Source organism: Tinamus guttatus, unplaced genomic scaffold (assembly GCF_059628265.1).
Source record: "Tinamus guttatus ecotype Peru unplaced genomic scaffold, ASM5962826v1 Tinamus_guttatus_pri_ptg000004l, whole genome shotgun sequence".
NCBI classification, from domain to species: Eukaryota; Metazoa; Chordata; class Aves; order Tinamiformes; family Tinamidae; genus Tinamus; species Tinamus guttatus.
Genome location: NW_028288538.1, coordinates 554,398 through 570,583, shown reverse-complemented (window position 1 = coordinate 570,583; position 16,186 = coordinate 554,398). Strand labels below are relative to the sequence as shown.

At 57.0% G+C, this 16,186-nt stretch overlaps 1 protein-coding gene across 4 annotated transcripts in view; it reads left to right on the top strand.

Moving 5' to 3' along the window:
* Positions 1-12,304: 12,304 nt before the first annotated feature.
* Positions 12,305-16,186, top strand: part of FRMD5 (FERM domain containing 5) — a 47,612-nt gene continuing 43,730 nt past the window's right edge. For all 4 annotated transcript variants that reach the window (XM_088523447.1, XM_088523489.1, XM_088523377.1 and 1 more), the window contains exon 1: positions 12,305-12,462. In XM_088523447.1, the coding sequence (XP_088379573.1) occupies positions 12,361-12,462 (102 nt within the window). In that variant the 5' untranslated portion in view covers positions 12,305-12,360. The remainder of the gene's footprint in view (positions 12,463-16,186) is intronic.

Sequence of the window (16,186 nt, the reverse complement as noted above, 5' to 3'; positions counted from 1 at the left end):
GTGCTCCAGGGAGCTTCCAGGGGCAGGTGCGGAGGGGCCGCAGCTCCGGTGCTGGCGCAGGATTGGAATCGCCGTGCTCGGTATAAGACAGAAAAGGCTGATACAGCCAAACGGGTCTTCACCTTTGTACGGCTCCAAGAGTTCCCAGCCTCAGCAGGAAATTCAGCAGTTCCAGTAGCTCACAGCTTTCCCACAAACACCCTTGTTTTTTTTCCCTGATGGGTTTGCTTTGCAGCAAAAAAATTCAACGTTGCACTTGCGCCAATCAAAAAGGACATAAAAAGTAATTGTATGATTTGTACTTCACCAAGGACCATTAATCAAGGCGATGACACCGAGAATCAATAGCCTGGTGCTGTCAGTGGGTGGGACGGGCACCAGGGCAGCGCAGGGACCGCGGTCCAGCCGCCACCTGCGCCCTGGTGCCCGTGTCCCCGAGCGGCCGCGGCCTCGGCAGGGCGTTTCGGCGTTTCCAAAATCACCTTTGCATCGAGACACGGGCAGAAAGCACGATGCTCCCGTTCATTCCGGAAAGCGAGCGTCCTGAATTCCATCAGTTGATTGGTTCAGGATTGGTTCAGGAGTGGCTGGGGTTTAATGGCGAAGCTCTTCGGCTCGGGAGCGCGAGGACGCGCTGCGAGCGCAGGGCTGCCGCCCCCAGCCGCCTTGGGGTAAACGGAGACGTCCCCAGACCTGCACGTTCAGCAAAGCGCCGAGAACGGCGAGAGCTGCCACGGGGCAGAGCCAGCTCATCCTCCCGCGGCGCTGGAGGGCGAAGGAGGACGGAAGGGCCACCGGGACGGCTGCGCCTGTCGCATCCTGCCCTTGGTGGACCTGCTGCTGCTCCTCCCCAGGGAACAGCCAAGGGAGTCTGGGCTGCCTGTCTGGAGCCAGTTCTGCTGAGGACAGGCCCGTGCCTTCCCTCGGCCTCAATCCTTTCGGGCGCTTTTTCCACAGTGGAACAGAGAGGCAGGAGACGGTGCTGGAGGAGCAGCCCCTGCCCTGCAGGGCCCCGCCGCCGTGCGGCCTCCCTTTCGCCTCACCAGCAGGTTTTCTGATTAATTTTCTTTTTAAGGCTGGGTTCGGTTGCAGAGCCCTTGCGCTGCAGTTGCAGTGGTGCTGATCTTGCCGTCGAGGCTGAAAATGAGCTGGGGTGTCACAGCAGCGGGTCACCCGCCGGCACAAACACCGCGGGCTGCTTTACCTGACCCTGCCCGCAAGGTTGGCTTTGACCATTCCACCGTGGGGACTTTGTGTGTCTTTGGGACACGTTTGAGGTCTCTAATCTGGGCCAGAAATTCAAATTATTGGTACAAAAAAAGTTCTGAGATAGACCAATTATTCTTACTGTTTGCTTTAGGCTTATGGATGGTCCCACAGTAAAGGTTAGTTGTTCTGCCGTGCTTGACAGGACTAAGAAGATTCATTTTTAGCATTATGCAAGACCCTTCTTGATCATCAGTTTTCTATGGTGAAAGAAAGCGATGCCCCTCCATGCCCTGTATCGCTGCATCAACCCAAGATTCAAGGTCTGCAAGACGGGCAAATGCTTTCAGGTATAATTCTTTTTACATGTCTACTTGCTTTTGATGTACTTTAATATTAGTCAAAAACTAACACTATTAGAGTTTACTTTTGAAAATATATACCCCAAAGACAGTGGGGAAATAGGACAAAATAGCAATAGACTGATGAGATATCCACAAGAATGGTATCAAGCATATGAATTTATACAAAAAATGTTATGATTTGTCAGTAGGGACCTTTATGGTACATTTTATTATGGTCACAGTATAATTATCAATTTAAATACCCAGCTAGTCTTCACCTTCAGTTGCCACCTGTGTGAGAACTAAACCGCTATAATTACTAAATTCATGGTCCCCAGGGGTTCCTATCTCTGAAGCCTTCGTGTCCCATATTGTTGATTACATAATTCATGGCAATAATTCTGAAAGCGGTTTCAGATCTATGTGGTGGGGGGTCTGCCGCACCTGGCTGCAGCCACGAGCCGTTCTGCCTCTCCCCAACACCGGCTCCAAAGAGATAAATCCTCCTTCGGGTAAAGGACATGCTACAAACTGCTGGTACAAAAAGATTAGGCACAGTAATTAAAGTATAATTGCTATTAATAGTTGTCTTCCTAATCAGACTTATCTTCCTACTGTTCCTACCTCAGAGAATTTTTTTCTTGTTATTTTGCTGGAAATGTGTTTGTAATGGATGAATATGAGTTGGTTATATGAATTCAAACAGCAAAAGGAGATACTTTTTTTCCTATAAATGAATGTAGATGAATCTAAGATGAGTGTCTCATGTTTTGAAGGGTATTTAGTACATCTCTATACCTGTGGTCCTTTTAGGGTCATTGAAAAATATCCATTAAAAACGTTATCTGATAACCATTCTCAAGCAAACCTTTCCTTACCTGAAAATGCTGGCGTCCTGTAGAAACCTTGCACAGCATTTGTGGAGACTTCCTTTAAAAGTACACTCCAGTCAATGCAGTCTAATGGGCAATTCCTCTTCAAATATCCGTGCTGCTTAGCTGGCGGTATCGGATGTGCTCTGCTCAGCCCTCATTTTCTCTGTGCAAGAACAGGTTTTCTGCAGTCTCCTGCTTTGTTTTCTCTTCCCTGTGTTACTCCTTGATTCTTCGTTTCCCGTTGCCCCCGTTTTTCCGTTCTCCTCCCGTTGCTGCTATCCCGGCTCCCCGCGTGCGGCGGTGCCGGTGCGGGAGGGATCCCCGCACGCGGCCGCGGGATGAGGCCCCGCGTCCCGGCCTCCTTCCTGCTCGCAGGGAGGCTGCCGAGGCCCTCGGGGAGGGCAGGGCCGCCCCGGCCGTGGCCCTGCTCCGGGCGCTGCTCCTGCCCTTGCGGCGACGCTCCGGGGGACCCGCCGTCGCCTGGCACCCGCTTGGCGCCGTGTCCGTCTCCAGCGCCTTCCCATGCGGGATGCAGCGCGGGCCGGCCTCCTGCAGACGGCTCCTCCACGTGCCGGGCTCTAGAAACGGCCTCGGCTCCGGGCTCGGAGTCCAGCGGCTCCCTGGGCTGCAGGGTCAGAGCTCCGCACGCCGTTGGGAGCCGCGAACCTGCACGGAACGCGCCAGAGCAACCCAGGCCCAGCCGGGAACCGGTTCCTTTAGCTGCTCCTTCCTGCCCCTTGGCTCCTGCGTGGACTCGTGCGGATTTCAGTTTTCTAAACTCGGGCCTATAGACCCGGCTGTGCTTGCTTGGCCCCCGCCTGTGCTGCTGAAATGAACTTCCTAGGCTTGGATTCCGCCTGCGCCAAAGCCTCTCGTCTGTCCTAGGTGAGAAACCAGCAACTATAATAACATTCAACTGGAAACCTGGAGTGCTTTTTAAGACCATATTTCAGGACGGACCATTCGGCATCACTCACGTCAAGCGGGAGCACATCTCAAGGTGACAGGATCGCATCATCCCAGGGCTTTTTATGGAAATAGCTTCCAGATGCGCCGCTCGTGTCACTCTGCATTTATGAAGCCGGTGGCTCGGGCGGGCGCGTGCCGGGCACAGGGCCGCGTGCGGGGCGCCGCGCTCCGCTCTGCCCGGCGCTGCAGCCCGCGGGGCCGCCCGCGCCTCGGCTCTGCGGCCGGCCTAACCCTAACCCTAACCTAACCCAACCCTAACCCTAACCCTAACCTAACCCTAACCCTAACCTAACCCTAACCCAACCCTAACCCTAACCCTGACCCTGACCCTAACCCTAACCTAACCCTAACCCTAACGCTAACCCTGACCCTAACCTAACCCTAACCCAACCCTACCCCTAACCCTAACCTAACCCTAACCCTAACGCTAACCCTAACCCTGACCCTGACCCTAAACCTCTAACCCTAACCCTAACCCTAACGCTAACCCTGACCCTAACCCTAACCCTAACCCTGACCCTGACCCTGACCCTGACCCTAACCCTAACCCTAACCCTAACCTAACCCTAACCTAACCCTAACCCTAACCCAACCCTAACCCTAACCCAACCCTAACCCTAACCCTGACCCAAACGCCCCCGGGCTGGGAGCCCGTGCGACCCTCCCCGAAGAGCGTCCTGCTAAAAACGCCGCACCGGAACGAGGGCATTCCAGGCCTTTTCCTGGCCATGCGCACTCCCAGCCATCAAAGCATATGGTGAGTGATGAAAAGTGACACATCAGAGCTAAGTTACAGCTCGTGTCATAGGAGGCAGTCTTTAAGGATTTTAATCCTAAAACTGAATTAACGAAGGTTTTTCTCGTGGGAATTGAACAAACCAGTTTGCAGAGCCTTGGGGAAGCTGTTTCCACTGTGTGCATCCCTAAAGGCTTTGGATTGGTATCCCAAGGACCTCTTCAGATCCCATCACAAACGTGCAGTCAGACCAGATCACGAACATGCCGTGTGAATCAAAGGCCAAAGCTGATGGCGACAATAAATTACAGCCACCTCTGTGGTTCTGCTATGAGCAGAGATACCTCTTCTTGGGTATGGCAAGAGCAGAACATCTTAGCTGACTCAGGAATTCTTTCCTTGATAGAGAAAGAAAAATAATTCAACTCCAAACATGAAACATAACAAAGGCAGCTTGAGATAATCCTGGAAGCACAGAGGAAGTGCAAGGCCCTGTGCTGCTGAAATGAACTTCCTAGGCTTGGATTCCACCTGCGCCAAAGCCTTTCGTCTGTCCTAGATGAGAAACCAGCAACTATGATAACATTCAACTGGAAACCTGGAGTGCTTTTTAAGACCATATTTCAGGACGGACCATTCGGCATCACTCACGTCAAGCGGGAGCACATCTCAAGGAGACAGGATCGCATCATCCCAGGGCTTTTTATGGAAATAGCTTCAACTAATTCAACTCCAAACATGAAACATAACAAAGGCAGCTTGAGATAATCCTGGAAGCACAGAGAAAGTGCAAGGCCCGGGCTGGCATCCTACAAGGCACCTCTGGACTCCCCGCGCGCTCCTGGAGCCGGCGCTCCCGCTCCGGCCTCGCGGCTTGCGCCAAAGCCCAAGGAAACGGCTGCTTTGCTCCCACCCCGGGAGACATCGGCCTCCGCTTCTTGTCTTGCTTTTGAAGCGACAGATGTAACCTATTTGCTGGGAGCCTGAAGGGCATTAGGAAAAGGTCAGTGATTAGAATACAGATGACATACTTTAAAAGTGCATTGGAATTGCACAATTCATTAAATTTGCACTTGTGAGAAAGCTGAGTGTTCGGAGCGGATGGTGAGAGGCCCTTTCTGATCCCCGTGTGCTTCGGGGCCCTATTCACACGGAGGGAGTTTTGCATGGCATTTTGTGCCTGAGTATAAAATATTCATCCTGCAGGTCCGGGTAACTGAATTCTTGGCTTCTGAGCCCTCCTCTGTGCCTGATGGGATGCATGCCTTGGAATTCTCTAGAGCTGTAACTCTCCTCTATGTGGACTAAGGGCCGCATCCCGCTTGCAATCCCTGCCTGAACAGCCTGCCCCGGGGAGCAGGAAAACGGCCCCGCTCTGCTATGGCTCTCGGTGATAGAAAGCACAGGGAAATACGGGATGGAGCAGGAGGCCCTTTAGCAGGAGGGTGTTTTCATGGAGAGAACCTCAGCGCAAGTCTCACTCGTTCATCCCTCCCCGCCGCCCATCATGAACCATCTCTGTTTGTTTTTAATATGTTGTCTACTCAATAACATGCAGCAGAAGTGTTGGAACAAATATAACGTATAATGTCAGTACTGAATTACACCATTTTAAAAGACCAATTACTTCCCTAGGGGACCATATTGATTCTAAAGATGCTTCTGTGGTCTGACAGCGAATTACCCATGTGGACAACTGGGTGCATGCTAGAAATCATTACAAAATACTCTGTATTTTAATAAACTTATTTTCAAGCTACCAGAACCAGTTAGATTACATCAGAACCTAAACTATTTCCTGGTTTCTCTCATTTTGAACTCTACAGCGACCAAAACCCTCCATCTTGGGACATCAAGCCCATTCTCCTGGGATTCTGTGTATTTTATTTGATTGTAACAGGGTTGTTATCGGCCCTCTGTGTGTTTCCATGGCTCCTCCGGGGATGCTCCCGTGTGGCACGCCGATGCCAGGCTGATAAGCACCAAAATCACCGCGTTAGCCACCTTTGGGCAGCAGCAAAGCCGCTTCTGGCGCACGTACCACCGTCCATGGTATCTGCTGTCTTTAAGCTACCGCGTCAAGCTGCTCCTTAAGCAGAAGCAGTTGCTTGAGCATGTTTATCTGCAGAAGAAAGCCGAGGGCTCGGGCAGGCTCCATTTGTCACTTTACTGCCTATTTATCCTGGGAGGAGAGAGGAGGGACAGTGAGAGATTGCAGTTACGGCTTGTTCTAACAGCTACCTTGTAAATCCAAAAAAAAGTTAGGCCAAGAGCAAAACCTGCCGTTACAATGAGCCGTTTGGAAGGTTTTGTTGTTGTTGTTGTTTTAAAATCCCTTTCAAAGCACTAGTTATCTCCAGCTGAGCCTCGGGCAGAGGTCGGATGAGGACTGAGAGGCTGCACAAGCAGCCGAGGAGCTGCCCAAGTTGCCTCTTCTTTCAGGGCAGAAATATTAGGCTGAGAAGTGCCAGAATGCGCCACAACGGCAGCTCAAGGACATGTTGTGCAGCCTGTTCCACTGGAATATTCCAGAGTTAGGGACATCTCCATGCTGTGGCTGCTGCTCCATGGGGGTTTGTTGGCTTCTGACAAGGCTCCTGGCACTTGCTACCCTGTGCAGAGACAACTGAGGCTTGAATCTCAGCGGGATGGAGCGGATGAGTCGAGACACATACCTGGGGCCTAAAGATTGTTCCTCGAGAAAAGAATCTGATGGTGGCTGGGGCTTGGCGGCCGCGCGGAGCTTTGGCGTAGGCACGTGGCCAAAGCGTATTTGCACGTTTTCTAAAAAAAATGTAATCTGCATCGACTGAGAAGCAGTTTTGTAGGTTTGAATAATGCAGTGCAATGAGTAACAAAGGAGAGAGGGAAAAGGCCTCCACTGAGGTAAATTTGTTCTTTGTATTATATGTTCCGAAGTGCTGCTGAACCCAGGTGTTTTGCTGTGCCCCATGCCCAGTTCCCCTGCAGGGATCCTGTTCAGATCCTGGGGTTAAACCGTCACCCTCTCAGCTCCGTGTGGTTGGACCTGCTGCCCCAAACCCCGGACTGTTCCAGTTTGCCCTGTACGCAGCAGTTTTGCAGCAGCACATTATGGGTATGAGCTTGCTTTTTTCCTAAGGGCTGTCACAAACCCTTTAAGGTTAATAGAGCTCTTGGTGTAGCCTCAGAATACAAGTGACCCATCTCCTTTGTTTCCCTGACATCCCAGGAGGTGACACTGTCCCTCATCATCTGCAGGAGTTGTATGAAATGAGGAGAATCAGGAATTTCAGACCAAACTCACGCCCCAAGGAGGACGGAGCAATGGTGGGCAATTCCCAGCTGGCTCCTGGCAGGCTCCAAGAGGGGTCCCGGGCGGCCCGGAGCAGAGCTGGGCTCTTAGCTGCTTCCCAGATGAGAGGCTCTTGCATCACCGTTGTCCCTGCTGCTGCTTCATGCAGGTTCGGTCCCCAGAGAGGCAAATCCTGGCGCTTCCCGGGAGCTCGGGGTTTGCTTCCCTAACCCTGCATGGAAACCGTCCCACTCCGGGAGCGCAAAGGCAGGAGTCGGCTCCGGGTCTCCTTCTGCAGAGGAATGAGGGTTAGAGCCGAAGCCGGTAGATCCGATCAGCCCCGAGGTTGAGCAGGGCGAGCGACAGGGTGAAGCCACCCAGGAACGCTCCTGGGGACGGTGTCACTCGCAGCCGTCGGGTGCGGGAGGAAGCAGCGCTGCTCCTCAGCACCCCGTTAACGTGGCCTGAGGCCATCCTGCCCGTGCTGGGAGCAGGAGACGCTCAACCTGTCCCAGGGGATTATTTTGGGAGCAGTTTCGCGTAGCCCCCATGAAGCTGCCATTCAGCAGCCACCAAGGGATGGTGGCCTGGGAGAAATGGGCAGGGAATGGGACAGCGAGGCGGGAGCTGCAGCAGGACACAGGCTCTGCAGCACCAGGGACACAGACATGTGCACACCGTGACGTCCTGCTCCAAGCGGCCCTGCTCTGACTAGAGGTGACAGCAGCGACGTGTCACCTGCCACCCACCGGCTGCAGCGCAGGATGAGTAACCTGCACCCGTGTCCTGCTCCGGGGAGTAACCTGCTATTCGGGAAGCGACTCCGCAGCCGCCAGCACGGCCGCGTCCCCACGGGCGCCGCGGGGGAGGCAGTGCCCGCGGGCAAGGACAAGCCCCGCCGCGCTCCTGGCACGGAAGGTCGCCAAGGTCTGCGCGGCGCAGCCGGGGGCAGCGAGGAGGGCGGCCGTCCCGCGGCCCCGCCGGCCGCACGCTCCCTCTTTCCTTTTTTAGTTTGGAAATGTCAGCACTTTCTGTTCCCATGGGAACCTCCTCCTCGCGCTGCCAGCACGTCGCCTTGAAACACAGCGGGAGAGGAGCCGAGCGCTGGCTCCGGGCGCGCGCCCGCGGCGCCGCCGCCAGGACCCGGTACCCGGAGCCTCCGGTGAGCCGGGACGGGGGCATCGGACACTGGATGGCACCAAGGAGGGGCCTCGGGGCCAGCTCAGAGCTCCCGGGGTCCGGTGGGAGAGCACGGGATCTTCCCAGCCCCATGGGAAAGGTGCTGGACCCAGACACACCGGGGAAACACCCTCCTGGTGAAGGGCACCATGTGCTAAGGGTAGAAACTGCCCTGGGGGGGTTACGGATCCTGCCAGCTTTCCTGGAACCAGGTTAGGGGGATCTGTTCACTACTAAAGTAATTCGTGCTGTCATTAAATATTAGCAATGGATTATTTTGAGGTTCAGCCTGTTGGCTTCTCAGGTTTTATATTCTGTAATACGCTAAACTGAGCTAATATAACCCACCAAGCAAATACTGACTTCAGTGGATTCGTAGGTTCCAAGGGGAGACTAAAAGACATTTGTATTTGCCCTTAATTGCTTTATTTATCTTAAGTTATCTTAATTGCTTTAAAATGCTACTTCTTACAGAAGACCCTGTTGTCCGGCCGGGACGTGCGGAGCAGCGCGGGGAGGGCTGGCAGATGCCGTGGCCATGGGCTCCCCAGCGGCTGCTTTGCTCTCCGTAGTCACCAGCATTCCCGCCGGGAGTGCGCATGGAGCCGGAACTGCCACCCCGGCTCTCCCAGAGCGGGAACCGAGGGCACGAGCCTGGCAGGTGGCCCTGAGACCCGAATCCCAGCTTGGAAGCACCAGGATAGCACCGGGATCTGGTATTTCCAGGTGCAGTGTCCCGTCCGTCTTATTTTTCTGTCCGTTTTCTTCTCAATCAGCTTTCCTCTTAATTCAAGTCGTTAGCAACATAAATTATGTATAAATAAATATTACAGCAGTAAATGAATGTGCTCATTTAATAAATGTTTAATAAATGTATTACATACCACACCAAATGCAACTGTGTAAACATAATCCACTTGCATTTTTGCAAAGCTTTGTCTTGTACCAAATGTTACTCCTATTGCCACTCTCCATGAATTAACTGCTAAGCTTTAAGTGCCCCATACACACGTCATGGGCCAGACCCTCCTGTGTCCGCAGTACCTGCAGCCCAGCCGTGGCCTCGTGCCGCCTCTTTATCCGTCCGCTCTCCTTGACGTCCCTGCAGCTTGTCCGAACGGAGACCCCCAGCCTCTCCCATCGGGAGCTGCGGAGCCTCCCGGTGCCGGTGAACGGAGCGCACGTCTTGCCTTTCGGAACCAGCCCGAGCAGACCAAAACGGCTTTCCCAAACATGCCTCCACCAGGATATTGTTATTTCTTGAGAGAAATACTGATTTTTCCTGTGCACAACACCTGCTCTTTCATTTCTATTCTGCACCCTACGTACAATCTCTGAAATCAGGCAGACACTGGAAATCTGGAATGACCAGGGAATCTCATATCGGCTCTAAATAAAAGAATAACAAAGAAAAAAAAAAATCCAAGCGAACCAGAAACAAAAGCCCAAGGGTTTCGTGACGTGGGAAGGAAGATTTAATTTGCTACCCAGGGCGGCTACTACAGCACCCAGGGACTAGTTCTCATGCAGCTCCAGGAGTCCCTGCTGGCTCTCCATGCGCGTTCCCACATCTGCTCCCAGCACTGAAGTCTTTTGGAAAGCAACTATTTTCCTTAGTTAGCCTCTATAGGAGACCTAATTTGCGGAGGAACTGCCCGTCAGTGCATAACAAGAAGAGGATGTTATCACCACATTGATTTTCCAGGCTCTTATCGATACAAACAATATCAAGGGGCCGAGGAGCTGGGAACGCTCTGCTCTCCCGTGTCGCATTCCCATGGGAGCGCAGGGCTCCCGGGATGCTGCGTGTGCAGAGACGCGCCAGCCGCAGCCAGAGGAACCCGCAGCGATGCTCGGCCCACGCCAGTGAATTCTGAGGCTCATCCGGGGACCCCGTTTTCTCCAGACATCAGCACTCTGCTGGGAACACCTGCAGAGCGCAATTTTAAACATCTTTAAGGGAAAAAATACACAGATGCTAGGTGGGACATGGGAGTTTAGTGCACATGGAGCGGGGAAGGCGAAAACAGCTACAGCAGCCAGGCATGGCAGCCACGGGAGCACCTCTCCAGAAAAGGGAATTCTCCTGTTCCAAAACTTTTCTCCCCTCAAAAGCAATGCCGGCACAAAACATCCTTTAAGCTCCTTCCCAGAGCAAAGGAAATGGAGAGGAAGGGGCTGGCCTGGCCCTGCAGGCAGCCTGGATGAGGCATAAACGCGGCTCTGCTGGAAGCGTCACTAAATCCCCGGCAAGGGCGCGAGCGGGGCCGTGGATCGCCATGGGAGCGGGAACAGAGCGCGTTTTTACAGCGGAGCTGGAGGGGGGAACACGGAGCTGCAGGTCCCGGTGTCCGCCCTGCTCCGAGGGGAGCCCAGGGAACAGGAGGGGCAGGGAGGCTGCCTCGGAGGGCAGGAGCGGTGCCGAGCGGGCCCATGCGGAGCAGCGGCTGCTCCACGGCATCGCTGGGAGCATCCTGGCAGACACCCCCATGGAGCTGAGCCCTGGCTGCGCCGCGGGCTTCCCAGCGGGATGGCATCTGCTCGGGATGCTCAGGATAGCCTCCTTTCTTCCCAGGGTGTCGGAGCTGGCGAGTTGCTGGTGGTCACGTACCAGCGGCAGCACCCGCTGCTTCAGCCTCAATCCCTCAGTTTTAGGGGTTGTTTTGCGCAGCAGCGCGAGGCAGGGAGGTTTCCCCGGTGAAGGAGCAGCCCATGTCCCCGCTGCAGCAGCTCGCGGCTGAGGTGGGCGTCAGTGCGGGGGGAAGCACCCCCTGCCCGTGACCCACGGCCCCTCCGGACACCCATGTCCCCCGGCACGGAGCGGGCCCGGCCCTGGTGGCACAGGCCGAGGGGCAGGACGGCGATGCCTGGACGTGGGGCTGGGGCCAGGCTGCCCTGTGGGACCCCCTAGAGCCCCAGACCCCGTGGGGTGCACCGGGGTCCCCCAGCCCCATGCAGCGCCCAGACCCGATGGAGGCCCCAGACACTTTGGAGCCCCCCGGCCCCATGAAGGCCGGCACATCCCATGGAGCCCAACGGAGCCCCCAGACACTGTGAGGCCCCTTAGCCCCATAGAGCCCCCCGACCCCGCAGAGCCCCCACACCCTCCGGGGTCCCCCAGATCCTACGAAGCCACATGGAGCCTCTGGCCCCGCAGAGCCCCCAGACCCTCTGGGGCCCCCCAGATCCTACAGAGCCCCATGGAGCCCCCCGGCCCCACGGAGCCCCCAGACCCTCCAGAGTCCCCCAGATCCTATGAAGCCCCATGGAGCCCCCCAGCCCTGCACAGCCCCCAGACCCTCTGGAGCCCCCCAGATCCCGCGGAGGCCCATGGAGCCCCCTGGCCCCGCAGAGCCCCCCAGATCCCACGGAGCCCCATGGAGCCCCCCGGCCGCGCGGAGCCCCCAGACCCTGCGGAGCCCCGCGCACCCCCGGCCCCGCGCAGCCCGGTCCCCCTCCGCGTGGGCGCAGGGCGGCGCAGCGCCGCGGCCCCCCCGCTCTCCCCGCGGCGGGGCGGCCCCGCGGAGGCGGCGGGGCCCGCGCCGCCCCTGCCGCATTGGTCGGCGGCGGCGCCCGTCACGCGGCGGCGCCCACATTGGCCCCGCACCGGCGCCGGGCGCCCCCCCGGGCCGCCCCCGCCCGCCGCGCTCGGCACCGCCGCTCCGCTCCGCTCCGCCCGGCGCGGCCCGCAGCGCGGCGGGGACGGGGCCGGCAGCGGCGCCGCGCGCGGAGATGTGAGCGGGGGCTCGGCCGGCTCCGCGCGCGCGGCCCGGGAAGATGCTGAGCAGGTGGATGAGCGGCAGCAGCAGGAGCCTGGAGCGCGAGTACAACTGCACCGTGCGGCTGCTGGACGACAGCGAGTACAGCTGCACCATCCAGGTGAGCGCAGAGCGGCCCCGCGCCGCCCCCGCGCCCGCCCCGCGCTCCCCGCCGCGAACAAAGGCAGCTCCGCGCGGCCCCGTCCCCTCCCGGCGCGGAGGCACCGCGGAGCCGCGCGGGTTGTTAGGGAAAAACAACAACAACAAAAAAACGGACTCGGCGGAGCGGGACCCGCTCGTGCCCCGGTCGGGTCGCGGGGCCGGGGCTGGCGGCAGCGCAGGGCATCGGCCCCGGGCAGGCGGCTGCCGTTGGCTCCGTTACAGCCATCCCTGCAAGGTGCTGCTGCTGCCGCCGCACGCCGCACACCGGAGCTCTCGCCGCCGCTCGCTGCTGGCTCCGCTCCAGCCCGTGGCCGGCGCAAAATGCAGCGCGGAGTTTTGAGCAAAGGGCCGGGACGTGTCGCTGGCCCCGCGCCCCGTGCGGGGCTCGGGAGCAGCCCCCGCGCCGCGCGGGTAGCGCGTGGCTGCAGGGGAAGGCTGCAGGCCGGGGGGGGCAGCGGCGTTTCTGTGCTCAGCCGCTCCAGAATGGATAAATGTGGGGTTTTGTGCAAATACCCGCTGAAGATGCCAATGCCGTCGCTCCCCCGCCGCCTCCCCCTCCTGGGTTGTAAAGTGTGACCCAGTAAACAGCTCTAATGGCAACCTGGTTTAGTTTGCATAAGCAGAACTAATTTGCCTCTTGGAGGCTGTTTTTAATACAAATTAAGTGGGAAAATGTGGTTTAGGAGAGAAAAAGTGTTGGCAATGCTGTTTAGAAAAATCTGGATATTCTGTCCTCACTAGAGTTTAATAAGGTGTCTTTATTCTGCACATTAAGATGAAATGCTGCTCAATCACGTATTGCAGTGACTTATGTTTAGCATAGTAAATAGTGGATGCTGGTGTTTAGTATGCACGGCTTAAGGTAGAGAGAACCGTCTGGTGTTCCCCTCACGAGCAAGGTTACCACAGTTAAGCGTTTGTTTCCTTTTGCTTCCGTGCTGTCTTATAAGCAAAGTATTTATAGCCCATGCAAAATTAAAGCGGACATAGCAGGAATGTATAATGTCTCGCGAGTGGGAAAATCACTGTCGACGTAGAGGCGAGGAGCAGTGAATGAGTTTTGAAGGTCATTCCCTTACGAGCGCAGCGATTTCGCACGTCTTGCTCCCATCCGTAGCTTTCCTTTGTCTCGGCGGGTTCCAAGCCTCTTGCTTCCAATTTACATATTTCTATTTTTACTTAAATACAGAGAAGCGATCCAAAGCGTGAGCAGTGGCTTTCGCCTGCGGCACAGCTCGTGCCGCCCGCCCTGGCTCCGTGGGCTCCGTGGGCTCCACGCGCCCTCGGCACCGGCCCGGCCGCCTCCGTGCCCGCTCCGCAGGAGCAGACCCCTCGCAGGGGGATGCGATTTGCAGAGCTCCTGTTTACCCCCAGCCCGCCAGCAGCGCTAACCTCTGGCCGTGCTTGGGAAAGGCCTGCGGAGGGGATCGGGGTGACTTTGCTTCTAAATAAAGCCTTTTTTATTTGATTATCCCAAGTTTGCCTTGGTGCCGCTCCAGTGCCAAAGGCAGAGCTCGTCAGCGCGGCGCAGGTGCATCCTTCATCTCTGCTCCCTGCTCGCATTCCCCAGCACCTGGTCCATGCAGGGAGGCAATTCCCAAAGGCTTCCTGTCTCAGGACAGCGTTCCCGGCAGCCGGCTGCTGTGCCTCCGTGTGCGGTCTCCTCTGCCACAGGCGTTTCTGTACATGCTGCTGTATAGATCTACCTCCTGCAGTATTGTGGCTCCCTGGCGCAGGAGGAGCAGGCTCCGCTTTGTGCTGCCCAGTGCCAAGCACAAACAAGAAATGATTTACCAGAAATGCGTTTTTTATTCAGCAACGGGCCCAAAGCTGGTGTCCGGGACAGGGTTCTGCCTCGTGCCTCCATCAGAGCGGGCGGCTGCTCCAGGGAGCACCTGGAATTCCTGCTGGCAGCGGCAGCGCGCGAGGCTGGGGATGAGCAGCTGCCTGGTGCTCCGGCTGCCTCTGGATAAGCGGTCGCCTTTTTGGGAAAGCAGCCGTGTTGCAGGAACCTGGAGATGCGGGAAAATAAACGTAAGGTTTTGCGGGTTCAGAATGCAGCAGTCTCTGACCTCAGAGCAGGACGAATGAGGAAGGCGCTCGCCGGGCTCCTGCGCAGCAATCCCGGCTGCCGCATGAAGCAGAAAGTTCATGGAGCAGCTGGTCGGATCGCTAAGAGCGATGGCACCTAGGAGGGATCTGCTCTGTTTTGGCAGAGACGCACGGGTTGCCCGAGACCCACGGCGAGCGTTTCCCACTGCTCCTTCAGCGGCCAAAACACCCGTTTTCCACCAGCTTCCCGGCCTTGTTTTCCAACAGCGTCCGCTGAGCATCCCGGAGCGCAAGCGGGGACATCCCTGGCCGGGTTTGCCGGGTGGCCCTGCTCTCCAGGGGGAATATACAGGGAAAGATGGGAAAAGGCCGGCTCGCAGTGACAGGCCGGGGAGCAGGCGGGGATTTGCCCTCGGAGAAGCAGCGTGGGGTTTGCTGGAGCGTTAGTGGTGCCGAGGCAGGAGCTGGCGCTGCCGTGGAGGTGCCCGAGCGATGCTGCTGGCACCGCCGCTCCATTGGGATCCATCCCCTGGCGTCGTTTATTTACCGAAAGCTTTGGAGCTAAGGAGATTTCAGGCCAAATTCTTTTATTTGAAAAATTTCCCGAGTAAATTAGCACAGCAGTTACAGAGGCAACTTCATGTTGCTGGTCTGGATGTGTCTGCAAGGCTGGCAAAGCGGCTGCTGCAAAAGCGGCTCTTGGCTGGCACCTCCGCATGCGTGTGCAGACGGGGCACGGATGGGGATACGGATGTGAGGCACGGACACGGGCATGGATGTGGGGCATGGTGCTGCCCGCTCCTCGAGCCGCTCGGTTGGCATCTCTAGAAAGCAGAAACCTTGCTATTAGACAGCTTTATCTATTTTTAAAGAGTTTTGCTTGTAGGAAATAACTGAAACCGAAATGAAATCTCCCGCAGGCAGCGTGCATGGGGATGACCCTGTGCCTGGCACAGGAGCAGGGGACACGGGGCAGGACCGGCCACAGGCTCCTCTGGGCTGGTTGAGACCACGAGGAGCCCGGCTGGTTCCGATGGGGAACGCGGCTGGTTCCGATGGGGAACGTGGCTGGTTGTGCACGCATACAGAACGCGCGATGCCGTCGCCTTCCCTCTGGGGAGGGTCAGCAGGGGAAAAATGGGGTAAAATCTTCTTTTCATGGGTAGAGGCAGCAGCCGCTGGTGCCCTGGGAGCGCTGCCCTCGTGCCCATCCCTGGCTCCATCCCTGGAAGCTGCCGGGCGCTGGATGCCGCGGCCGGCGGCTGGGGAATCCTCAGGGAAGGACAGGCTGGAGGGTCCTTGTACGAGCGCGTCGTGGGTGGGGGACCCCGGCAGGGGCACCCTGTGTTCAGCCCCGGCTGGGAGCATCCCCGACCTGGGCATTATGGAAAACCGCGCTTCCAGGCCCCGGAGTTGGAGCGCTCTGCACCGTCGAGCATCCCGGTGCACATCCCAACACATCCCAGCTGGCGCCTGCCTTAACCTCCCACCGGCAGCTCCGTGCCCAGAGAGTAACTGGTTAATCTTGGGTGTCCAAATGTGATCAGGGCTGCAGCTGGAAACGGGAGGTTTTGGCTACTTGGCGCCTGTTACCAAAGACTTTAGCTGCAGTGGGGCCTGTCCAGTGTTCC